Genomic DNA, 27,694 nt, shown 5'->3' on the forward strand with positions numbered 1-27,694 from the left:
TCGATCCGTGCCAGAGTTTTGGTATGATGGGAACTATATAGTTTTGGTACCATATTCGTGCCGTGTTGATATAGTTTAGTATTTTTTGAAATATAAAATATATTAATTAAAAATATTTTTACTAATATTTAATTGCTATAAATGCTATTATTAAATTATATTTAAGATGTTGAATGTTTAATTAGTTTTATATTTTGTTATAAAATATTTGATGCTTATTGAATCTTTTACAACAGCTACTTGTTGAATGTATAAATTAAAATTTATATTTTTATTTATATTACACATAATTAAATAGTTTTAATTATAATTTTATTGTAGAGGTATCAAGTCTAAGAGTTTGTATTTACAATGATGATGAAGATTGATCTTCAATTTTAAGTTTCATTGTAGAGGTATCAAGTCCGAGACCTTGCATTTATAATGGTCATTATCTTCGGTTTAGACATCTTTAGATATATTTTGATGAATTTAAGGATTAATTATGTTATATTTATTTGAAAACTTCAAATTATTTATGGATTAATGTAATTTTTTTATTTTGAGAATATATAAAAGTGTTGTATAAATTATATATTTAGTGTATATATATTATAATCTTGAAGGATGATTTTAATTCTCAATCTCTATCAACATTATAAAAGTTAGAATATACAAAAAATTTTAAATACCAAATTTTATCTTATTTAAAATTATATCTTAAATAAAAAACAACAACCTTTGCACGAAGCTCCCGCCATGCGGGGTCGCAGGAAAGGATTGATTGTACGTAGTTTTACCCTACTATTTATATCTTAAACAATTTTAAAAAATAAAAAATAATTAAATTAATATTTTAAAAATTAGGATTGAGTAAAAGTTATGATTAATTGAAGTGCATCTAAGTAGACAATGATAATTAGGATCAAATATGTTTAAATTTAATTAAATTAAATTTATTTTAATCTATTAAAAATTAAACTAAATTTATATATACAATAATTTAATTGTTGAAGTATTTAGAAATTATATTATATTTAATTTTTTGCTATCATTAGGTTTTTTTCTCTATCCTTAAAAAATTATTTTTTTATTAATTTTTATAGTTATTTTTGTGGATGGATGGATGGAGAGAAAGAAATTAATAATGAAAAAATTTTGATTTTTGAATTTAAAAATATAAATAAAAAATAAAAAAATTAAAGAAAAAAGAATTAATAATTAAAAAAATTAATCAATTAAAAAAATTAAAATAAGAAAGAAAGGAAAAAAACACTGTGTTTTCTTGGGAGACCGCGAGGTCTCTTGAAGGCTTTGCCTAACCGCAAGGTCTAGGCCTTCTGTGAGGCCTCCTCGTGGCCTCTGGGCCTTCGTAACCTTAGTGCGGCCTTCTCTTGGCCTTCCCCCGACCTCACCCGACCTTTGTGCGGCTTCCTGCGGACTCCGTGTGCTGCCGCGAGTCCTTTACTTGTGGTGCTAGTGTCGATCGATTGACGAAATGATAATTTTTGTCAATGCCGACCGACACGATTCAAAATTTTAAACTATGATATAGGTTATGATTATATGATCCATAGTTCTAGAAAGTAGTCTAGGTGGCCACCTAGGTGGAAGTGGATGGGGACCAATCTTTGATTAAATGGTATTTTCGAGGCATGTGTTTCATGAACCAGTCTTTGACATCTTGACTACCGACTTGGGTGCCTTGCCTAAGCAATCTAGGCCACTTGTCTAGGTGACTTCATTAAAAAAATAGTTTGTTTATCTAACTAGTTAACTTGAATAGAATCCTAATTATTCAACCCCACCATATTCCTCCATTTGATTATATGTTTATATACTTATGTTATGTGATTTTCTGATTGCAATATGAAATATGATTTGTTTTGTTATTGTTAGTTGTTGACTTTTTGATAGATGATTAATACCCTTTATTGTGAAGTTGTGATAATGGATAGGATGTATATAATGTTGTCTTGTACAACTACTTACTATTATTATAATCGTATAAGACTGCCCCATATATTGTAGGAATTATCATTATAATGTACGTGAATTTATGCCCTTACTATATTTACAATTTTGGACCACAAATGTGTGAAAAGCATTGAGATTAATATATATATATATATATATATATATATATATGCCTGACTACTTGCTACCTGAATTGGTTTTCAAAACTTTCATGGGGCCATTAGAAGCGAATCAGTCATCTCAGATTTTTTTTTATTTGCATTCATATTGTTTGATGGTTGATTGGCTTCTTAAGCATGCTTGCTTCTTCACAGGATGGTCCAAGGACAATGGTCGGTATTGCAACTTTTGATTGCAGTATTCATTTTTACAATCTGAGACGAGCCTCGCAGCAGGTATGTGGTCAATAGCTCTCTATTTATGCAAGCATTTGCTTTATGAATTGTATATTTCTCCAGCTTTTGAACAAGGACTTATTCTCTTTTTTGAGCTAATTGAATAACCTCTTAAATAGTATCAGCTGTGCTGAAATTTATCCAACACGTTTTTCAGAGGCTAATATAAGTTGAAACTATGGGAGATCATGAATGCATAACTAGCCTTTTTATAAAACACATTAAGTTGGCAAAATTCATGATTTTGGCAAAATGGACCGACATGGCTTTTCTTATGCTAATCATGTGAATAAATGTTGATTTAGCATTATTAACTAAGCCTGCACAAGATTCCATGACTTATCAGTTCAAAGCATGGTTATCATAATCAGATGATTTGCAGTTTGAATCGTCTGATTTGATTCAATTCAGAGACAATTTGATTGAAAACCCATAGTTGAATTGGAATCGATCAAAAATTGGTCCTATATTATTCAAGTCAGACTGATTCAGTTTAAAAATTATCCCCTTTCCTAGAATTGGGTTAATTTGACTTACTCTAATTAAAAATATGAGATAAATTTAGGGTTAAAAAACTCCTCTTTGTGTTTTGTTTGTGCAATTTGGATCAGACCAATTCAGTTTGAAATTTGCAATTTCCACTTCTTAGAATTGGTTTTTTTCCGCTTACTCTGGTTATGCACGTTAGGTAAATTTAGGGTTAAAAAACTCCTCTTCATATTTCGTCTTCGATGGATGACCATTAGCGTCTTCCTTCCTTCATGTCTTCCTCATGGTTGTCTGTTTTTTTCGTTAGTGTCTTTTTCGATGGCGTCTTCTTTGTCTTCTGGCATTGTCCTTAGCAGACGTCGTGCACCAGCATGTCACTTCTGTAGAAAATGTTGCTTCACCAGTTTCTTTCTGGACCTGCACCTTCAATCAAAAAAGGGTTTGACTCGTCCTTCAGCAATTGAGGTTGATCTGCGGACATCTTTGATAGCAAACTACTTTGTCAGAGGTTGCTGCTTCAATGGCTTCTTCATGTCTTAGACAGGAGGCCTCCCGGCCCTCATCCTCAATAGACAATAGTATTGTTTCTTCTTAGAGGATGTTAAATAGATGCAAGTTCTTATGAATGGTTATGTCTTCTTCCACTTACACTTCGTTGGTGTTAGTTTATTAATGATATTATGGTGGCACATAGGATATTCATACAAATTTTAGTATGGTATAATTATTTCTAAATTATTCATAGTTAACATGAATTTTACGATTCACAATTTGCAAAATCATCAAATGATTCATGATTCGAGTCTTGATTCAATAACCTTGGTTCAAAGTCATAAGTTCCTGGAATATGTAGTCAAGGGCTTGTACCATAACATGTGTAGTCCAACATGTTAGGAAGAAGTCAGGAAGTAGTCTTGTAATAGGGGGTTGAACTAGTATTGATTGCTAGGTCATGCAGCTATGATTTAAAATTTTAATATTTACTGAATAGAATCCGACTTATTTTTACCCGTCCTAAATGCTACAATGAGTTTTTGAAGGTTATCAAACTACGCAAGTGGATTGGCATGATCAGAATGGCTTAATTCAAAGCATCCCAACTTACTCCAACTTGGCTTGAAACTTGTTTCAGTTAGATACCTAGTAATGTGAAATCTAAGAGACTGAATCTATTTGAAAAGACCATTAAACCTTCACAAAGGAAATTAGTAGAAGATATTAGTTTGAATTCTGGGCTGGGAGAGAATACAAGTATATTATATTATAAAAAAGAGAACCAGTACACATATAGAAGACTCCACAATATAATACTTGATGACTAGTACTTATATGAACTAAAGGATATTCGTCCTACCGTGGAAGGAAGAGAGGAAAGTTACAAAGTGAGGTAAATGTGTGGTGGGACCTACTGTTGCCTTAGTTTCCTACGAGGTTATAAGTAGAAAGAGAGAAAGAAACAAGGAGGGAAGAAATCCCCTTCGCCAAAATTATTTCCACCCAAATCAGATGGAAAGCATCAATTCGGGTGGGAATGCTTCAGTTTCACTTTGGAAAAAAAAATATCAAAATGGATTTCTTTTTTTGTGGAACTGTTTTTTAATGGTTTTTACAAAATTAATCTCACTAGGTAAAGTTTCCTTATAACTGTATAAAACTTTTCCCTACTGGTTTTCTTCCTCCACAGGAAACACCAACTAGGGAAATCTTAAATTTCTTTCCCTATAAACTTTTTCCTCTACCTCATTCTCTCCTTAAAACAATTTTTCTACCCTTTGGAAATATGCCCTAAACCTACAACACATCTAGCTGTTAATTCTTACTCTCCCATAAAATTTGTTTATATATTGATCCATGTTAAATTTGTTTAATGAAATATAAAATAAAATTTCAAAGTGATAAAATGTATGATAATACACTAGACTATGGTAATAAAGATGCAATTATTGTTCACTGTAGATATTCACGATGCAACACTGCCCAATCTTTGTAATAAATGATGGTTGAACTTGATGAATAATAGATATTTTATTCTTTTTTTTTTCCAAACCACATCACTGTTTATAGTTTTGTGAACTTCCATATCTTGCAATATCTTCACTTTGAATGGTTAAGAAAATTATACTGAAGAACACCTTCAAATGAAAATGTTGATTGATCTTTAGAGTTCTTGTGTATAATCTACTTACAGAAGCTTAACTTTGCAGTGATGAAAAAAAGATTTTAAGAGGTCACAAAGAAAGCATATGGACTAAGTTTCCAATATCTACCATTATAACATAAACTAGCTGCTAATATCTAGAGAGAAACTGAACAAAACTCTGTATCTCTGAAAGACAAGAAGTTATCAAAATATCTGTTCGGAAGAAAAAAAATGGTATTCTTGGAAGAGAAGCAATGAATAACTTTTCTCTTAAATTACATCAAATAGGGATAAAAGTGTTGTACACAAAATAATTAGATTAATGCATGGTTTGAAATCTTGTACTGTGTTAGTATTTGGCACAAATAATGTCTTCTATGCCATTGTGTCAATATGTTGATAAGTATCATGTCATATCAAGATTCAACACGTCGTGGCATGATATATATGTATATTTCTTTTTTATCTTCCTCCTCCTTCCACCTCTAAACCATACATCAAAATAGTATTGTCCCAATTAAACACTAAACTTCTGCATGACTCTACTCTAAATTTCAAATCTTGAGTTAATGTTCTGATATAAGGGTAAATGCCTGTAGGGGAGTAAGTTTTTGATGATTTGCTTTGATAAAATTATCAAGAAGTTTAAGTTTTATATTGACTTTGAGATAAGAGAGATTTGGAAGAGAGAATTTCTAATATAAAAAGATGAATGGCATGAGAAGTGGCCGGTGCAATAAAGAATCTAGTGGTACACCAACTTTAGGTAAAAAGAAGAGAGAAGATGTGATGAAAATTGTAAAAGATAAACATGTTAAATGTGTAATCTCTTACTCTCTATTTTGAATTCATATTTTTCCTAGGTTTGACAACTTCTGTTTTTTGTTTTTGTTATATCCTTTTATTTCTTTTTAAAACTTATTCTTTCCTTCAAATCCACGGCTGCTCTTTTGCAAATCTATTGCCTCTTTTGCTCCTTTTTTGCAAATCTATTGCCTCTTTTGCTCCTTTTTTGCAAACCTACTGCCTCTTTTTTGTCTTTTCAAACCAACTTCTTTTTGTTGCCTTGGATCTACACCCTAATATAGACTTTGTCTAGGTTGGGTTGTGCGAGTCACAAGTGATGCAGGTGCCTTGAGAATAAGGGTATTATATTTAGGGATAAGGTGAAAATAGTTGATGAGTGGCTCTTAAGAAGAAGACTAAATGTAGCTTCTGGTGGCTACTGGCTATGGATAGGGAGGTAATTGCAAAAAAAAAATATAGAGAATAGATATTTGTAAATGCCTTAATCTTAAGCCAAAGATGCGACATGGATATCGTATCTAGTGATTGTGACAAGATATCGACTTAGAGGGGTGAGTTTGGGTCATCAAGGGCGGGCTCGGTAAGTGGAGAATGCAATATGGGAAAAGGGTAGGAAGAACCATTAACAATGAATTTATAAGGAGATAGTGAGGTTCCTGGCGAAGACGACATAAAATACCCTCCCATGTGGTGGCCTGCTTGATTTCCTGATTTACTTCTCTATGGGGCCGGCCTTGTGGGGGCGCTCAGGGTCAGTGTAGGACCTTTTTTTGCAGAAATAAGGGGATAATGAGGGGTTTGAGTGAAGGTGCCATCAATATTTATTTGGAAGTGATCTTGAAGGCTTTCTCCCTTGTATCTGAGCAATTCGAGATGCTTGGTTATCACTACAGGCTAACCAGGAATTGTAGGAAGTCTAAATTAATTGTTGAAATCAGGCATGCTTGGTGGTTCTCATAGTAAGTGATGCATCCCTTGATGTGACTTTAGTACCTGGGCCTGCAACAAGGGACATTGCAGATGGCATTTTATGGTTTTCATAGAATTGGCCTGCACCTAGGTTAGAATTGGCAAATAAGTACAGAATGATGCGAGAGAGGTAGGAAGGAGAGGAGGTTATACTTTCAGATCAAACCATCGACTTCCCCCTGATGGGATTTTAGGGGAAAAAATCTAACCTAGGTGCAAATTTTCTTTGATCAAAATATGAGGGGATAAATTGAGATATATAGGTCTGTTTTATGAAACCTAATGAGTGATAGCTCATTTGAGAGTATTGCTCTATATACTTAACCTTGGTTTAAGTTTTGGTGATGGCTTGCCCAATGTTTTTTGCTCCCACACTGAGATGCAACAGGATGATGGAACACATCACATTAGACACCACCTATGTCATTGCTGATTTTCCAACGAGGATTTCAATGGGGAGGATAGAGGAAGGTTTGACTCTGGAAGGACAATTAGGTTATTTTCTAGCAAATCAAGGTAACAAGCAGCAGAGACAATTGGTGCCCTCTAACTCCTTTCCACTTCTTAATTACCATTGAATCAACTTCACCAGTATTAGTGCTAGATCAGCATGGTTGACCTTTGCTTGCTCACAAGGTGTGCTGGCACAAGTTTAGCACTGATATGCAATCATTCTGCTATAGGGCCAAAACTGGTTTTGACACTGGTACTTGATCTTTGATTCTACATGGATATTCCTATTATCTCTTTTAACACTGGGCATGTCTATACTATCTTGTTTCTGCAAATAAAAACCTATTGCCAGTTCAATTTTATCTTGTTTTCTATTGATTACCTTTCAGGAAGTGGAAACCAAGGGATTGGATAACTAAATCTTATTTTGGAGGATGTCGACATTTCTAAGGTGTTGCTCCAAAAGCTTGTTTGGTTATTGATAGTTGCTTGGTCTAGTGGTAAGGAAGCTAGATCCGGAGGCCTTTCAACAACATTTAAATTTCTATAGACTATTGGGAGTAGTTTAACTTTGCTGTTCACATCTTGAATGGTAAATTGTCTCATGTTCAATAAGACAAAAAAAAAAATGTTGCTCAGTGGCTAGGTCAGGAGAAGTCTATAATTAGGGGTGAAAACTTCTATGTTGGGGATTGGAAGGATAGGAAGCTTCTAAGGTTTGAAATCTTGAGATGAGTCGGGGTTTGGTCCTTAACCAACTTAAGATGCCACCCATGCTAAGTGTTGGTGTTGGAGTTATGTTGAAGCTGACACCTATGGAGGCGGCAACGGAAAGAGAGGAAGAAGACACAAGAAACATTTATTGCAAACACCATAAGGAACCTATAGAATGCCTCGGTTGGCGATGAGGTCAAGTAGGGTCTTCAGAGTGGTTGCGTGCGTCTTTGGAGTCTGTGGAGTGGTTGTCTTTGGAGTCTCTTGCCGTTACAAGACATCATTGGGTGGGGTTTCATCATCTTGATCCTGTTTTACATGTTCGTTGGTGGCGGAATGAGAAGTTTTGCCCATGCCATAGACTTGAAAAAAGAATTGAATCCTTAAAAGCTAGTGTTGGAATATAGGAGATTGGAGGGAATCAATTGTTAGGGGAATTACTTAAAGACATGGGTGGCAAAAGTTATCCATTTATGAAAATGAGGGGTGAATCAATGAGGATGATTTGCAAAGTAAAAAGACCCAATCTTTGAGAGGGGAGATGAATTACATGTATGCATGATTATACTCAATGAAACCAATTACAATCTTGATGTAGGCGCATGGTTTAGTGCCATTGTCAATGACACCTAGATGAGTAGAATGGACCATGATAAGTGAAGCTAGTCAACACTCTGATAGAGAAATAGAGAATGAGAAGAATTTATGAAAGGAGAGCAATTAGAGGAAAGAAGATAAGCCTAAGTCAACCCTACATCTAGGAGGAATGAAAAAATGGTGATAATTACAACCTATGGAATCTTTCACATCTCCCTTGTCTCCTATTTTCCTTCTTAATTTTTTCCTATTTTCTCTTCTACATTAGAGAATTCCATGCCTTCTCCCCACTCCACTAGGTCTGCATTAAGCTACTTGCCTTGTACAGTGTGTCAACAAATCGACATGCAAGATCTTTGTTACACTCAGAACTTATAATGGCATACCACTCAGAACTTATAATAGTCTACATATTAATGAAATAAATGTTTGATAAGTTGCACTTTAACTTCCTTAATTAATTAAACAACTAGGTCGGAGTTTAATGAAAACTTTAAAAGGTAGATCTTATTTTACTAGCTAAAACATATATCAACAATAACTAAGCCTTTAATTCACTGAGTGGAATTGACTATATGGATCCTCTTATGCTATTGGTCTCGATCCTCTATTATATCATCTATATTTAATTGAATTTTATTATGTTTTATCGTTGCTAATCAAGTTTTCTTTGGCCTTTCTCTTTCTTAATTAATGTGCATATTTGTTATAACCTCATATTGCCTATTAGGGCATTTATTGTTCGCCTAATTTATGTTCATACCATTTTAAACGTGTCACTCATAGTTTTCCATCAATAGATGCAACTCTAACTTCCTCTTTAATATTCTTATTTTTTATCTGTCCATTCTTGTATGTCTGCACATCTACTTTAATATCATCTCTGCGGTTGTTATCTTTTGCTCACATGCTTAATTCAAACTCTAGATTTAACTTCATATAACATAATAGGTCTAATTGTTATAATGTTATTGTATAAAACTTTCCTTTAAGATTTAAAGAATTATGATCACATAGAACATTTGACACTCTCTTCCATTTCAACTATCCCACATCCCTTTACAAAAACGAACTTAGATACTTAAAGCTCTTACAATCTTCTATCTTAACAAATGACTTGCTTTGTGTACTACTATTAAATTTAAATTTCATATATTCTATCTTTATTTTACTAATCCGTGTACTACTATTAAATTTAAATTTCATATATTCTGTTTTTATTCTTACTAATCCTAAAACCTTTTACTTTTTGAGTCATTTTCGCCAAGATTCGAGCTTAGCATTGACTCTGTTAAGTGTCTCATCAATCAAAATAATATCATTTACAAACAATATACACCATGATATTACGTCTTGAATATGTTCATTGACTTCATTCATATCTATTGTAAAAGGATATGGAATTATACCTGATCTTTGATGTAATCCAATTTTTATAAGAAACACTTCGGTTAATCTGTTTGGAATTTTCACTCTTGTCATTACATCCTTGTACACATCCTTAATTATTTCATATACACTACACTAATACATATATTCTTTTAAAATTCTCCATAATTTCTCTTGGAACTTTGCCATAAGTTTTTTTTAGGTTAATATATACCATGTGTTGCTTTGCTTATTTTCTCAATACTTTTCAATTAGTTTTTGGGAAGTTCTAACTTTTATCATCGACTTTTGGGTATGAATCTAAATTAATTTTTAGTTACCTTAGTCTCCTTAATCTTTTTTCTATTGCTCTCTTTAAAATTTTATGGTATGACTCATTAGCTTAATGCCCTTATATTTCTCATAATTTTGTACATCTCCTTTGTTTTTATATAAAGGAGACTAGAGAATTTCCCAAAGTGTATGACATGGCTCATTAGCTCAAGGCCCCTATATTTCTTACCATTTTGTACATCTTTGTTTTTTTACAAGGGACTAGAGTATTTACTGTTGACTAATCACATATTTCTTGGAAACACTTCATAAGCCATTCAATATCCTTCTTTCTTCTCTAGGCATTTTTATACCTTTATTGAAATATCATCCAATCCAACCTCTTTTTCATTTTGCATCCCATTTAATGTCTGTTCTACTTTTGAAATTTAAATTCTCTAATAAACAGTAGTACCCTATTGAATTCATTTTTAATGCATCTTATTTGGATAAGATCCCTTGTTTTCTTCTATCTCACTTTAGTTATTTAATAAATGTCTCTTTTCCCTTCTTTTGTATAAAATTGTCGATACAAGCGTATTAAGGCTAGATTCATTGTTTTCTTCTTTTTTGACTGCATACTTTTTAAAAAATTTCACTATTCTTATTAGTATATAGTAATTTATAGGCTAATACTTTTTATTACTTTTGCTTGTACTTCTTCATTCCACCACATGATTCTTTATTTGGTGGTGCTCATCCTCTGGCTTGGCAAATAAGTTCTTGATCACCGTTTTCAAATCCGATACTTATGCCATGCCATATTTGAGTCATCATCAATTTCTCCTTATACTTGTGCTCCTACCTTCTGCTTGAAGATAATTTGCTTCTGGTTCTTTAACTCCCATCACTTGATTTTAGGAGCCATGTACGTTTTACTCATAGTTATCAAAAGCGCGAGGCGCAAAAAAGCGCTCAAGGGTCTTGGGGCTTAAAGCGCAAAGCGCAAGGCGAAGCGCGGGCTCTACGGAAAAAAGCGTAATAAACAATAGGACTCTTATATTTATTAAAAATCTTTCAAAATGTCTTTGAAAATCCAAATAACCATAAACAAATATTCTTTGATGAAGTTGTAGATTATTGAAAATCACAAGTCTTTGAAAATATAATAGAGGAAATATCAAATATCAAAATAATCATCTTCTTCATCTTCATTGTCCAAATCTACGTCATCAGCTCCATCGCTTGATTTGTATCCATCAGTATCCTCTTCTTCAGTTTCATCATCAAGATTAATTTCTTCTTCATTAACAAGACTAGTTTGAGCTGAAGATAGTTTCCTTTTTGCTGATGCAGATAATGATGCCCCTTTTGAAGAAGATGCATTTCGAGATCGAAAGCCATATGCACTTTCACCAACCCCAGATGCTCGTGCTACATCACTCCAACGCAAATCTTCACCTTCGTAGACAAAATCATTATCATTGTCTTTATCACTGTCATCCAATTTACCCAACAACCATTCATTACTATCATCTATCTCTGACAAAGTAATAGGATCAATTTTGTCTCGCATGTCATATCTTCTCCTCAAAGCTCTATTGTACTTGATATATACCAAATCATTCAATCGTTGTTGAGACAACCTATTCCTTTTCTTAGAATGTATCTACAAAACAAAATTAAAAAGTAAAAGGTTAAGTTCATAATATAAATTTTAATATGTATTAAAAAAATTTCAACTTACATGTTCAAAAACACTCCAATTACGTTCACAGCCTGAAGAAGAGCATGTGAGGTTTAAAATCTTCATTGCAAATGTTTTTAATTCAGGAGTTGATGCACCATAAGAAGACCACCAATCAGCTTAAAATACAAAAACATATAAATTATAAGATTAACTTTATTACCATCGAATATTAATATTGCATAATCTATTATTTATAAATTTACCTGGTGATTTTAAAGTTCTTTGTCGGATAGCCATTGGCAAACCAAAAAGTCCTTCTGCTTTCTTGTATTTTTCCAATTGATTCGTGATCTTATCTTGTAAATCCTCACCTTTCACTAATCTGGATATGCACTTGTACAAACCCTCCATCACTTCTGTATCATTTTCTATATCAGAGTTTGAGTAAAAATACTCTGGATTCAAGAAATATCCAGCTGCGTGCAAAGGTCGATGAAGTTGAATGTTCCATCTTTTGTCAATGAGATCAAAAATGCTACGATATTTCTCTTCATTATTGTTAAATGACGCAGCGATAGCTTCTTTGGCCCTGTCATTGACTCATAGATATAACCCATAGGAGACCTTTTTTCACCATCTACCAGTCGTAATACTTTCACCAATGGGCCACCAACCTTTAATGCAAAAACCATATTTTTCCAAAAAGAAGGCATCAATATCACTTCTGCTACACGTTTTCCTGCAACCTCCTTAGAAAATCGACTATTTGCCCACTTTTAAGATGTAAACATCTTTCTCAGATTTGCTTGTTGTACATGAAATCGCTTTAAAGTTAAAAAAGCGGTTGCAAAACGTGTCTTTGCGGTTCTTACCATATCTCTCTGTCCAGTAAACTCTCTCATCATGCTCAATACTTGTGGTCTGTTGTAAATATAACCATTAACCATCAACGCTCGTTCATGCAATTTTCTGAGATGAGGAATTTTGAATATATCCTCGAGCAACAAATCTAAACAATGAGCTGCACAGGGTGTCCAGTACAAGTGTGGAAATCGGTTTTCCAAAAGACGACCTGAAAAACAAATAAATTTAATAAAAAAATAATAAAAATATAATTCAATTATAATTGAAACATGAAAGTAACAAAAATTTAAAATATTACCTGCACTGACATTGCAACTTGCATTATCTGTTACAATTTGAACCACATTTTTTTCTCCAATGCGATACACAAATTTAGAGAGTAACTCAAACATCTTGTCCGCTGTGTGAGAATAGCCTGAAGCATCAACTGATTCGACAAATACACTTCCTTTGGGACCATTCACCAAAAAATTTATAAGAGTCCTACCCTTTTTATCGGTCCATCCATCTGCCATGATTGTGCACCCAAACTTAGCATGATCTTCTTCATGGGATTTGAGAAGCGAATTCGTATTTGCCAACTCCTTCTTCAAATACTTAACCCTCACTTCATGATATGATGGAGGTTTCATCCCCGATCCAAATTGTCCAATAGCTTCAATACAAGGCTCAAAAGAATCATATTTTACAGCATTGAAGGGAATTCCAGCATCATACATCCATCTTGCAAATTTCTCAACTGCAATTTCTCTTAACTTCTTTTTATTTTCATCAAATTGTCCTTTATTTTTTGCACGTCTTTGCTTGACAATTTCATCGACATCTTTCATAAAATAAAGGTTAATAGGTCCAGTTTGTTTACACTTTTTACCTTGGACCGTATGATGATTGCTTGAATCAGATATTGGTCGTTTCCCTTTCACTTTAGTTTGATGATCATCTTCTTCCTGTTCTTCCAAATCTTCCAAATTATCAACATCATCAGAATGAGGAATTTCATCCATTTGATTCTTCAAATTACTCTTTTTTTGCATGAACTCTCTAATTTCTTCTTTAACATGCTCGGGACATTTCGGACAAGCTTTTACATTTCTATTGCCCCCAACTAAATGTAGCTTGTGTCGATAAATTCCACCATTTGTTATTTTACCACAGAAAATACAACCAACAACATTTGGGTTTTTAGGATCCGAACATGTTGCATAATTCCAAGCAATATCCTTTCGAGTTGATGGAGTTGTTGTATTTGACATGGTTAAGAATCAATACTGCTGAAAATGAAATCAATAATAATGATCAATCAATAAATAAAATAAAAAACAGGAAAAAGAAATTAATTATAGAATATAGAATACAAATCTGATTTATATGAGTTAAAAAAATTTAGTAGTTTTTTAAATTTAAAATTTATTTTTTATATATTTAAAATTTTAAATCTAATTAATACAATTTATCAAATTTGTTTTTTTTAAATATATTTGTTATGTATTTAAATTTTAATTCTGATTTACTGATTTATTTGAAATTTGAATTAATATTTTTTTATTTTAAATAAATTTTGTATATATTTAAATCTGATTTATATGAATTAATTAGATTTTTTATATTTAAAATATATTTTTTATATATTTAAATCTAATTAATAAAATCTATCAGATTTTTATATTTTAATTTTTTAAAATTTTTTATGTATTTAAATTATAAAATTAATTTACTGATTTATTTGAATTAATAAAATTTTTTAATATATTTTGTATATATTTAAATATGATTTATATAAATTAATTAGTTTTTTTATATTTTAAAATTTAAATATATTTTTTATAAATTTTAAATCTGATTTATATTAATTAATAAACTTTATTAGTTTTTTATATTTTAAATATATTTTTAATAATTTTTAAATCTGATTTATATTAAGTAATAAAAATTATTAGATTTTTTTAATTTAAATATAATTTTATATATTTTATTGGGATAATTTAATTAGGCTTTATAAAACCTATTCGAAATACCCTATTTAAGTGAGGAGTTCTTTAATTTAATTAAATGCAAAAAAAAAAAACAAAAAACAAAAAATTTTTTTGACGCTGTGCTACAGGGCTCACGCCCGACCGCGACACCGTCGCGGCACCGGAACCGTCGCAAGACGCTGCCGGCGACGCCGGAGGCGTCCGGCGACGATGCCGGAGCCGTCGTCCCGCGGTGCTGGAAGCTTCGCCGGATGCCTCCGATGGCGCCGGAAGCGTTGCCGGACGCCGGCGAAGCTTCCGACGGCAGGATTTCACCGAAGAAGCTTTTAATTTTCACAGGAAGAAACAAAGCAAGGAAAAGACGACGAAGCTTACCTGGAAGGGACGATTGCGACGTGAGGAAGACGAAGAGGCAGCAGCGATTTGAAGCAGAATAGCAGATGAACATTAATGAGGTTGTTTAGGGCTTTAAACTTATAAACAAAACAAATCGAAAAAAAAAAAGGAAAGTAGAGAAAGTCTCGCGACGCGCAGCGAAGCGTCGTGACGCGCAGGGAAGCACCGCGACGCGCAACGAAGCGCACGCTTCTTGGAAGGCTTGCGCTTCCGAGTTCACAGAAGCGAGCTGCCTTCGCCTCGCTGCGCCTGGCGCTTAAGCGAGTGAAGCGACCGCTTTTTACAACTATGGTTTTACTTGTACTAGTAACATGTTTGAGGCGCGTATTTAACATCATTAACCTATGTTAGGTGTTAAATTTTCTTGAGGTTCTCTTTCTCTTTCTCTTTCTGACTATAATGAAATCAGTTTGCGATTTATTATATTTACTTTTGAATGTAGCACATGTTCTCCCTTCCTGAAAAACGTATTAGCTATTATTACTTCATATGCTATCACAAAATCCAATATAACTTTTCCTTCTTCATTTATTGTTCCAAAATCATAACCCCTACACACCTTGTTATATTTTTGATTTCTTACTCCTATATATTTATTTGAATTTTCTCCTATTACAATTATCTCGTTTGTCTCAATTTTTTGTACTACCTCATTTATATCTTTCCAAAATCTATGTTAGGTATCTTTATCTAATTCAACTTGAGGTACATATATGCTAATTACATTAATAGTTTCTTTTGTTACTACTATCTTGAGAGTTATAATCCTCTCTCTTCTTAACTACTACATTCCTTAACGAATTATCTAAAACAGTATCTATTTTATTTCTTGTTTTACTCTTTCATGTGTATCATCACTTAAAACCTGGGTTCTTTATTATCTTTACTTTCTCTCCTATTCATTTTCTTTTGTAAATATAAAATATTAATTTTTCTCCATCTTATCTACTACCTTCATTATTGTGCCAAAGTTCCATGTTCTAAATCTAACAACAATTGGTATTCTCTTATCTAATTTACGATGTGAGAATTCTTGCATGTTTAATACTACACTCAAGTTCTTATGAGGATGTTGTAGTCCTTACCGAGACATTGTAGTCAGACTATGCAATATGTTCTTTTCGAGGAACAACGATCCATATATAACATTTGCTTATGTTTTATGTTGATTAAAACATACTCAAAAAATTCAAACTATTCTAGATGATTTAGTTCTAATCAACTTGTGACTCAAAGTAATTATTCTAAATGGACTTAGATTCAGTTGATTTAGCTTGAACTATTGGTGAAGTTATGATGCTTGTATCATATTCTTTTACTGTACCTATTCCATGTAATTCAATTTGAATGTGCAATTTTGAGTTCGTCAGCCTGCCTTATTTTTCTGCCCCAATAATTAGTTGCTGGTCACATTAGCATACTCTGTAGTTTCTTAGAATTTCACAACCATGGTGAACTGAAATATTGAGGAAATTTGTGAAAATTTTATTTTATTTTTACTAATTAAAAGTGAGATTACAAGTTATTAAATCTACAACTCTGGAATTCTGACAAGACTGGTATTTGTTGCCATGATCTTGGTAGTATATTTTGGCAATGGATTGATTTGTCATAGTTTTCTACAGCTTATCAAACTTTTGAATAATCCTTCTTATTGTATTATCACCTTTTTTTACTCAACCACGTGGGCTCCCTGATTGAGAAATGCTTTGTGCATTCTAACCTTTAATACTGTTGATCTTGTTAACTGCAGCCTTTGATGCTCATTGTGCCAGATGTTCATGATGTTTATACACCTCTTCATACTGATGTAGTGGTTCCTCTTACCGAGGTTAGCCAAACTTTCATCTTTTTTGTGTACCTTAGCGAATGATTTTATATTTCTTTGGTCTTGGTGTCTAAATATTTCTACTTTATATCTGGTTTAATGTACATTAATCTTTCTGAAAATTCAGTGCCGTCAAAGTTTTGAACAGTTACTAGAGAGCATCCCAAGTCTGTTTGAAAATAATAAGGTTGCTGATTCTGCATTCGGTGCTGCAGTCAAGGTAATATTAAACTCAACTTGTCGGCCTTTGGCTTTGTCTTCTTATTGGGTGGCAGGAATTTTAAGACAACCTCCACTTAAGTTTCCAAGTCGTCTGCAACTAACCTACTAATTAAACAAGATTCTTGTATAACTGGCCTTTATCTTTATCTGAACTTGATGTTTGAGAGTTATTTTGTTAGGCTGGATTCTTGGCACTTAAACCTACAGGAGGAAAGCTTCTTGTTTTCCAGTCAGGTAAGTTGGAAATTCTATGTAATTATTTTAAATTTTATATTAGTTATTGACAACATTTTCACAATTAGGATTCTACTAAATTTGAATTAAGCCTAAAACCCTAAACAATTGTTAAAACTGTTCTCTTTCTACATACTTGGTGTCATTAATCCTGCATTGTATTCTAGGTTGTTATCCACTTTTTAACAGAATAATCTACATTTCTGAGTGTTTGAATCAACTTTACATTTAAACTTTATTTCTTACTCAATTAGGCAATGTAAGATCATAACAAATACACACATTAATTGAGGAAGAGAAGACCAAAAAACTTGTTAACAATGATAAATTATAATAAAATTCATTTCAATATAGATGAGGATATGCTAGGGACTAAACCGATCCCACTTAGTGGGTAAAGGATTGGTTGTTGTTAAACTTTTCACTATGGATGGAAACAACTCCTAATCCTCTAATCTCTATTGCTTGATCAAATAAATAGAATAGGAGGTTTTATGAGCAGTGAGCATGGTTTTAAATCTTGTATTGTATGTTCTGCTTGTCGACTGAGATGCCTCTAGTGTCGGCGCACTTGAGGCCTGTGGCCGTCATGAAGGCTTCGCATGAGCTTTGCGGCAACCGTGGAGGTCGTGCAGGCTCGTGGTAGCCGCAGAGGCGTTGTGCGGGCTCACAACCACCGCAGAAGCGTCGGTTGGGCCCTGAGGCCGTTGCGAAGGCGTTGCGCGAGCCCCATGGCCATCGCGAATGCCTCGTGTGTGCCTCGTTGTCTCTGGCGGCAGAACATGTCGTGGGCGAAGGTAGTGACGTAGGGTTTAATTAATTTCAATCAACTTCTAACTATAATAGAGTTAATTTAATTAATTTCAATTGACTCCTAACTTAGGGCTTAGATTCATGGCTTCTTGTAGTTGTATTCTAGAAATTTTGTCTAGATGACATTTTGGTTTATGGTATTCATTACCATTATCAAGTCATGTAAGTCCCAACCAAGTACATATTCTCTTGAACATATTGTCCGAGTTTTATTTAAGGTTATATCACTACCAATATTCAATTATTCTTTAACTACATTAACTAATGTTTCCTTTGATCTTCCTCTACCCCTTGCACCTTTCACTCTTACCAATTAAACTAGTTGAACAGTAGAATTTATTAGTTGCCTTGAAACATACTCGTATGATCTATTTTCTTTCATTTTGATATGGTTTTTTGTGATTAATGTATATTTTAGCATCATGGTGTAAAATTTTATGCCATGCCGGTCGACATAGGTGGAATTTACCATTCCACTTGCTGACTGACACAGGGTAGAGCCTCTTTTGCGGTGGCTGGTCTCAGTATTTTTCTTTTCTTTTTCATATTTCATATTTTATATTTTATTTTTTAACTGATTATTTATTTATTTAATTATTAATTTATTTTTATTTTTATTTCTTTTCCCTTTCTTTTTTTAAATTAAAAGATTAGAAAAAGTCTTTTTGCTTCATTAATTTCTTTCTCTCCACCCATCCACAAGGATAAATATAGAAATTCAGGGAGAAAAATAAATAGTACATTTTTAAGGATAGAGGGAAAAATACCTCTTTAAAAAGACGTATTGTTAGGAAAGATAGAAAAAAAATTAAATATAATATAATTTCTAAATACTATTTTGATTAAATTAAATTATTCTATATATAAATTTAGTTTAATTTTAAATTTATCAAAATAAATTAAATTCAATTTAAACCTATTTGATCCTAATTACCATGTCTATTTGGTGGACTCCAATTAATCTAAATCTACTTTTACTCAATCCTAATTTTTAAAATATTAATTAAATTAAATTAATTATTTTTTTTAGTTTTTTAAAATTATTTAAAATATAAATTTTTAAATAAGATAAAATTTGATATTTAGAAAATATCGTATGTTGTAACTTTAATGAAGTTAATGGAGTTCGAGAGTTAAAGTCATCATTTAAGGATTATAATATATATATATATATATATATATATATATACTCAATATCAGATTCTAAAATTCGCTAGGCGCTAATCGGGCGTTAGACCAGCGCCTAGGCCGTCTAGGCAGGGATTTGGCGCCGCTAGGCGGATTCCTCGGATTAATAAGATTTATTAGAATTTTTTAATTTTAAATATAAAATATCAAAATATAAATTAATTAATAATAGTTCTTTGAATTTTTAAATTTCAAATATAATATTATTAAAATATAAATAATTAATAAAATTTATTAAGATTTTTTTAAATTTTAAATATAAAATTATGAATATAAATATGATTTATATGGATTAATAAGATTTATTAGATTTTTTTAATTTATACCTAAAATATTATAAATTAATTAATAATATTTAATCCTAATTTTTAAATTTTAAATATAATATTATTAGAATATAAATAATTAATAAATTTATAAAAAGATTTAAATTTTAAATATATTTTTTATTTAGTTTGTTGGGATAATTTAATTAGGGGTATAAAAGTTTATTGAAATTACAGGAATTCTTTAATTAAATAAATAATTAAAAATAAAAAAAAAGAAAAAAGAAAAAAGAAAAAAGAAAAAAGAAAATTGCGAACGCTGAACGACGCGCGGGACGCTTCCGCCGCTGCCAGACCTGTCGTCGGAAGCTTCCGGCGAGGGGTCCGGCTGCGATGGACGCGTTCGGGAACGCGTCTGGCAGTGGCGGACGTGTTCAGGAACGCGTCCGGCAGTGGTGGACGCGTTCCGTGTCCCGTGATGCAGCGCCCAGCGACAACCATCGGCGCCGCCCAGTGCCACCTAGGCGGCCCAGTCACCTAGGTTGGCCGCCCAACACCTTTCCGGTGCAGTTGTCGGCCGTCGAGCGCCTAGGTGGTCGCCTAGGGCGCTTTTTAGAACACTGCTCAATATATCAATTATTATCCATTTATCATTTTACTATACAATAGAAAATTTATATAAATATATTATAATAAAATCTTAAAATCATCAAAATATATCTAAATATGTCGAAAATGGAGATTATGACCGGTATAAATACAAGGTCTTGGACTTGATACCTCTACAATAAAGTTGTAATTAAAACTACTTTATTATGTGCAGTAATAATAAAAATATAGATTTTAAATTTATATATTTAACAAATAGTTGTTGCAAAAGATTTAATAAAGTATTAAATATCTCATAAGATAATACCAAAATTTAAACTCAACATTCATGATCTCAAATATAAGATAATATCAAAATTTAAACTCAACATTCATTATCTGAAATATACTATAATAATAAGCATATCTAGCAATAAATATTAATAAAATTATTTTTTTAATTAATATATTTTATATTTAAAAAAATACTGAAACTATATTGGTACGACACAATACGGTATGAAAACTGTATCGTTTTGCTCATAAATTGAAACTCCGGCATGAAATTTTTAACCTTGATTCATATTCATATTCTGTTATGAGAGAATTACGAAAGCTGTATTAGACTATTAGTTGATCAATTTAATTTCTTTCTCTAAAACTGTCACTAAAATATATTTCCAAGTATTGTTTTTTGGAACTTTATGAAGCATGATAGGATGGTGCTTAGTAGTGACATGCGGTTGCCAATAAATTTTGAGTTAAACTAGCTTGCCATTATGATAATTATCGAGAAATGTGATAATTAATGGATTTAAATTATGGACATTCTCAAGTTAGTTTGTAGAACAATGTTTTTTTGATGAATGTGTCTTGCAGATGAACGGTTCCGGTAATGCAATTAACCATAATATTTAGTCACAATTGCTTTTATTGTCAACGAAGTCTATATGCTTTGCCACTTTTAGGTAGTCTGCTAGAAAATGATTTGAGAGGCTCTTTTAAGTACACTCATGTGCTATAATTCCTAACTCAAGCATGGTTGTGTGCTGGTTTGATGGCATATTCATGCAGGGAACAGATAGGAAAGAATTAAAAAAAGGAATGCGGTTTAGGCCTAAACCTTTTACTGAGTTTGTATATAAGGCCTCAGGAAGTATGACAAACTGTTTGGCATGTGATACTTTCAATTCAACATCTAAGATAATATAACTATTATGTCAACTTTCATGGCCTGATTTTGGTACCTGGCCTTTATACAAATATACAAATTAAAACACGTGAGCCTAAAATTGGCTTAGACTCGTGTTGATTTGAATTTTAGACCTGTGCAAACCTACTGATATAATACAAACTTGTTCAGACTATTAGATATCTGCCAATACATGCTAGTCCAACTTTATCTATGAACCAGGATCAATAAAGCTTGTAATGGTCTGCTCACTCTGTGTTCTTTTTCCATGAATGCATTGTTCTTCCTTTTCTTTTCCTGGTGTATGATCTTGTAAAATAATCACCTTTCTCCCCTTACATTTTGTAGTCTTGCCATCAATTGGTATTGCATCTCTTTCTTCCAGAGAAGCTGAAGGGAGAACGAATATTTCTGCTGGTGATAAGGTAAACTTTGAGATATATGTTTTTTCTTTTGTTGTATTTTTTTTTGAATTAGCTATTTATTTGTTTACTTTTCCATCAACTTTCATAACTTGTTGGAAATGATGATCCGTTGCTGACTAAACCTAGATTTATATTGTTTGTTTAGATCTTTAGACATGTGGTTCCATTTGTCCTTCTGTATAAATTCTCTACGTACTTTTGAATACGCATTCTTTCCTAGTTAAATCTGTAATAATGTACTAAGTTAATCTACATCATCATTTCAAGTGTTGATGGATTGGTGGGCATATATTCCAGTTGTTGACTGGTACTAATACACTAAAAAAGAAGTGTCTTTTAATGACAAGCAACTATCACTAAAACTTAGTAATTTGCCATAAAAAATTTTAGTGACAATAATTTTGCCATATGTTTTAATCGCCTAAGTTTGTGGTTAAAGTGGATGTATTAAATAGTTTTGTCAATAAATATAACATTAGTGATAATTCTTTTATTACTTGTTGACAATCTATTTTATTGTATTATTACTAAATGATACAATAATGACAATGATTTTGTTCAATATGATCATTATCAGCAATTTTGTTAACTAAAATATTTCAATGACAATATTTATCGTGGGGAAATCATCATTTTTTTAGTCTAGTCAATTTTGGTAGTATTGATGGAGATCAGGCTTGTGTTGGTTGGTTCTTCCTGAAACAAACTGATACAAGAAGATTCTCTTCCCAGACTTCATCCTTCGATCTAGTCTACTAGTATAAGGAGGTGATCAAACACTGAAATGAGAAATGAGATAAAAAAGGAGAATAGCAAAAAGACGGTACCAATGGAAACACGAATTCTCTCCATATGACTCATTCTTCGATTTTGATCGATGTCTACCAATCACAAATATGAGGGAGATGAAACACTTAAAGAAGAGCACCATCAGTAATTGGAGAATTAGCAGTAGTGCAGTTATGCCGAAGTAGTAAAGAGCAGTGATGCTAAAGTTGGAGAAACCAAGGTTTAAAATTTCGACCTGTATCTAAGTTTCGGTCTTGGACTGGAATGATACGATTTAGGTACCATATCGTGTCGTGCCAATATAGTTTCAGTATTTTTTAAATATAAAATATATTAATTAAAAAATAAAATATTTAACATAAATATTTTAAAAATAAACAATATAAAAAATAATCTTTTAAAAAAGGAAAAGATATGAAAATAGATAAATAAATAAATTAAAAATTTATTATAATTTTTAAATTAAAATAAATGAAATATAAAATCAATTAGATAATTTTATTAGAGTTTAATAAAGCTTCTTTAGATTATCTCCATCATAGCTAGCAGTTGATTAAAATAATTGATCTAGGTTTAATTACTAGCAGTTGATTAAAATAATTAATCTAGGTTTTAATTAAAAAAAATCTGAAATCCAAAACCACTCGCAAGCTTGCGCGACTTCGGCGCTGCCGTGGGGTTGCGCGACCCCTCGGCCATGGCCACAGGGATCGTGTGACTACTCTGGTGCTACTGCGGTGGTCGTGTGGCCCCTTTGCAGTGGCGGGTTGCGTGATGCTTCCGCGGCCGCAGCAGAAGGGTTATGCAACCCCTTCGCTGCGGCCACGGGGTCGTGCAACACGTCGCAGCTATTGCAGGTTTAGTGCCGGGGTCGTGCCGGTGCCGGTTGTCTGGCGGAACGAGATGTTTCTCTCGATTTTACTGTCTCGGCACAACACTTTAAACCATGGGAGGAACCAAGATGTATGTACTTTGTATTATACATGTTCAAGATTTATTTGTGTCGGCTAATATTTATTGCTAATGGAGAAATTAACTCCATTAGATGTCTTGGAAGCATTATTTCTAACAAATCTTGAAAAATAATTGATTAATCTTAGCATGATATTAAAAGATCCAATGCTTTCTTTCAATCCTAGACACGCAGTTTGGTATAAGATACAAGTATTAGTTTTTATACTTATAATATTTTTATAACTTCTTGATTTTGAATTTAATTTTAATCAACTTTCTAATTGTAATAAGCTTTTATTTGGAGGTAAAGAAATTAAGTGGAAAGAAATTATAGATTAAAATATTTTCAATTGATCTTGGAATGTTTTAATGCGTGCAAGTATTAGCATGACATGATATCAAAATCATACTATTATATATTTATAACTTCGTGTTTTTGAATTTTGTTTTAAACAACTTTGTAATTGTAATAGGCTTTTATTTGGAGATAAGAAGTTAAGTGAAAGAAATTATAGATTAAAACATCTCTTGGAATGATATTTCAAACATTGATCTACATTACTATATATATCTATCTACTGTTGATTCATACATTACTTCACACGCGCACACAAAAACAAAAGAGAAAAAAAGCTAATCTGAACACACTTTAAGAATGAAAAAAGAGTTTAGGTTGCACTAGAATTTACTACTGTTCAGATAATATGATTTACAAACATTATCTATGAGATTGCAGTATGTCTAATCTATTTTCCTTGGATTGGACGGCAGGAGGCACATAAGTTGTTTCAACCAGCAGACAAGACACTGAAAACAATGGCCATTGAGTTTGCTGAGCACCAGGCAGGATGCTTTATCTTACTTCGATCCTTTTGGATTGGAATTATTATTAATAAAGCTTTACTTCCAGGTTTGTGTTGATATATTTATCACCGCTCAGACTTTTGTGGACATTGCTTCCATTTCCGTTGTTCCTGGAACTACTGGAGGACAGGTATTTTTTAAAACTCCATTGAACTGGGTGCATTTTATAATATTTTTTGGAATGCTAATATTACATTCTGTAATGTTATCTTTTTAAGAATGCACTAGTTGTATCATGCAGCTTAGATTTTCTTAGTGACTACTTGCTTTGTCTTTGAGACATGTTTCTGTACATTGGGCGTTCAACATATGCAACTATGATCATCATATTGACAATCCTGTTACCTGATTTAGTGGTGGATGTTGTATGTATTATTGATTTATTGTTGATAAAATGCACTATGATCACCGTATATATAGTCTTGTTACCTGATCTAGTGATGGGCTATTATTCTGTTAAATTGTTATCATGACAAAGGATTCAAATACCATGGTATGTCACTCCGCATAGCTGAAACATCTCATCCACTGATAAAGTGCACTATGATCACTATATACTGTTGTGTTATTTGATCTACTATGATTGACTGTGTGGAACTGCATAGGCCTGGACTGTTGGAGAACTGATAGTGCTTGCCTCCTCTATAGTCAAAATCAAGGTATGAAGGAAGTGGATTTCTTCCAGTGGGTAGTTCATGTGACTTCTATAAATTTTAAGGATTAGATCTACACCTGGAAGGAGTGGATCTGTCATATGCTTGGTGTTCATGGGAAGGGTAGATCTACAGGATGGGATTAGGGGAAGATGAAGATTATGTGGATGAAGGGGAGAAGTGAATGGGTGGGCTGTGGGTTTAAAAGGACTTATGGAGGAGGAGCTCCTAGCATTGGGTTCTATTGGATGTGTGGAGAACTTCCTCTGGGCGATGTTATGGAATGTTAAGGCTTGTGAAGTTGGAGGCGAGGTTGGTCGGTGGTTATAAAAGGCAACCAAGAGTTTCTTGCTAGGAAAGACAATGACAAAGAGGTTGCTGGTTGTGGGGTAGTGGAGAAAGGGAATGGTCCATGAACAGAACACGAGAGAACAAATCGTATCGACACTGAATTAGGAATTCAACTTTGATGTCAATTGATGCAAGCATAAGGAACAACAATCTCATAAAGAGAAAAAACTCACGGCAAAAGGAAATATTATTATATTAAAAAATGATTGATAGGGGGAATTGAGGTCACTCGAAATACTCAACAACAACAGCAACACCACCAACAACAACAACAACCAAGCCTTATCCCACTAGGTGGTTGAAAGACACAAAAACTCAAAATAAAATTAGAAATTTTAGAAAAGATATACTCTTATACTTAAAATGACTTCGATCTAGAATAAATCTATTCTCTAAACAAGATAATTACCTAATCAAAACTACCTTGATAAACTTATTCTCCTAAATAAAGGATTTACCAAAGTAAACCTTCAGAAAATCAATTATTTCTAAATATTGAATTCATAATCTGGATTATCTCCCTCCAAAGTCCAAGTCCGAACCTTGTAGAACAATGATAACCTATTAAAGTGAATAAATCTATTTTGTAAACAAGATAATTACCAAATCAAAACTACCTTGATAAACTTATTCTCCTAAATAAAGGATTTACCATAGTAAACTTTCAGAAAATCAATAACTTCTAAAAATTGAATTCATAATCTGGATTATCTCCCTCCAAAGGCCAAGTCCGAACCTTGTGGAACAATGATAATCTATTAAAGTGAATAAATCTATTTTGTAAACAATATAATTACCAAATCAAAACTACCTTGGTAAACTTATTCTCCTAAATAAAGGGATTTACCAAATTAACCTTTCAGAAAATCATTAACTTTTAAAAATTGAATTCATAATCTGCATTATCTCCCTCCAATGTCCAAGTCTATACCTTCTAGAACAATGATAATCTATTGAAATGACTTTTATAGGGTGAAGTAACAAACTCTTGCATGCTCTCATGTACTTGTTTGTCCTCTCCTTGATGATACCATATATGAGCTACTTAATTTTCTTTTCGTGGTCAATTTTGGGTGTTCTCTTGCCCTAACAGTTACCAAGGTTTTTGTTTGATCAAATGGAGAGTAGCTCATTTAACCATTTAACCCTTCATTCAACCACTAAGAGCCCACTGCCATGTTGATTTTTTGAAACATGGTTGAGAGAGCTCTTATTTATCACGTGAGTTCTTTATGATGACAGTTCATTTGGTTTCATTATTTTAAAACAACTCTTTCCAATTGTTAGTTTATCTTGAAGTGTGTTCAATTCTAGATCCCCATTTATACAAACCAATAGGATTAGTCCTTGATTAAACCATTCAGAGCCAATTTCTTTGTTGGTATTTTCAAACTTGGTGGAGAGAGTTCTTATCATTTTTTTTCATGTGTAGTTCTATGTGATAAAATCCATTCCCTTAGTATTCATGCTTCTTTTGTTTTTTTTTTAATTTTTAAATAAGCTTTTTCCAATTATAAGTAACTTGAAGTTTGTTCAATTCTAGACAACCTAATCACAATGTTTATATTGCTTATCTTTCTATGTAGTCAATTTGCCGTGTAATGAGATACTTGCATTATGAAAAATGAAGACATTTTATTTTGGGCAATCTTTCCTTTTCTTTATAGAGTTCCATCTCTATAAATTACTACAATTGATATATGGGCTTAATGGATGAATATTAATGTTGTTTAATAACAATCTTTCCTCTCCTTAGGTAATTTTGGCATGAGATCTCTTTGCCTAGTTGCTAGTGAAAACTTCCCAATTCACCCCATTTAGCTCGTGATTTTTGCCTCATCTTTTTCACCCAATTTTCGTAATCTGTATCATTTTTTTTTAACTCCCTTCCCCATTTTTCTTGTTTTTGCCTTATTCATTATTAAATTCATCATCATTTAATCTTAATATACTTAGAATATATATGTATATATATAATTTTTTTAGTTGTAATGTGAAATATGAAATGTTATCTTAAAAAAAAAAAAGGCAAGCCGGTGCACGAAGCTCCGACCATGCGGGGTCTCGGGGAAGGATCCATTGTACGCAGCCTTACCCTGCTTTTTGCAAGAGACTGTTTCCAGGATTTAAACCACCTTTTGGTCAACAACAACTTTACCGTTGCGCCAAGGCTCCCCTTCTAAATGTTATCTTTAGTGTTTATTAATTAATTATGATTTGATTATTTGTGATTGCAAACTTAT

The 27,694-nt window shown here is 32.5% G+C and overlaps 2 protein-coding genes across 3 annotated transcripts in view; one reads left to right on the plus strand and one right to left on the minus strand.

The window, feature by feature from the left end:
* LOC121978185 (protein transport protein Sec24-like At4g32640) overlaps positions 1-27,694 on the plus strand; it is a 72,578-nt gene that overhangs the window by 19,450 nt on the left and 25,434 nt on the right. Inside the window, exons 8-14 of the mRNA XM_042530561.1 lie at positions 2,271-2,351; positions 16,838-16,915; positions 17,040-17,132; positions 17,314-17,368; positions 21,764-21,840; positions 24,355-24,426; positions 24,494-24,577. Coding sequence (XP_042386495.1) covers positions 2,271-2,351; positions 16,838-16,915; positions 17,040-17,132; positions 17,314-17,368; positions 21,764-21,840; positions 24,355-24,426; positions 24,494-24,577 — 540 coding nt within the window. The remainder of the gene's footprint in view (positions 1-2,270; positions 2,352-16,837; positions 16,916-17,039; positions 17,133-17,313; positions 17,369-21,763; positions 21,841-24,354; positions 24,427-24,493; positions 24,578-27,694) is intronic.
* Positions 11,186-14,032, minus strand: LOC121974927. Of its 2 annotated transcripts, none has more exons than XM_042526213.1 (3): positions 12,115-14,032; positions 11,909-12,027; positions 11,186-11,830 (listed from the first exon to the last, which is right to left on the minus strand). In XM_042526213.1, the coding sequence occupies exons 1-3, from the start codon at positions 12,260-12,262 to the stop codon at positions 11,342-11,344; spliced, it is 756 nt and encodes a 251-aa protein (XP_042382147.1). In that variant the 5' UTR covers positions 12,263-14,032; the 3' UTR covers positions 11,186-11,341. Both variants share the same exon structure in this region; 1 of them encodes a protein (XP_042382147.1).

Source organism: Zingiber officinale, chromosome 4B (genome assembly GCF_018446385.1).
Source record: "Zingiber officinale cultivar Zhangliang chromosome 4B, Zo_v1.1, whole genome shotgun sequence".
Taxonomy (NCBI): Eukaryota; Viridiplantae; Streptophyta; class Magnoliopsida; order Zingiberales; family Zingiberaceae; genus Zingiber; species Zingiber officinale.

What these genes read in the sequence shown, in the direction of transcription:
- LOC121974927 (XM_042526213.1), bottom strand. Translation starts at nt 12,262, where the DNA reads ATGGAGGGTTTGTACAAGTGCATATCCAGATTAGTGAAAGGTGAGGAT. An exon ending in AAGAACTTTAAAATCACCAG is followed by an intron (nt 12,028 to 12,114) that starts GTAAATTTATAA and finishes TTGTATTTTAAG; the next exon opens with CTGATTGGTGGTCTTCTTAT. An exon ending in ATTGGAGTGTTTTTGAACAT is followed by an intron (nt 11,831 to 11,908) that starts GTAAGTTGAAAT and finishes TTTGTTTTGTAG; the next exon opens with ATACATTCTAAGAAAAGGAA.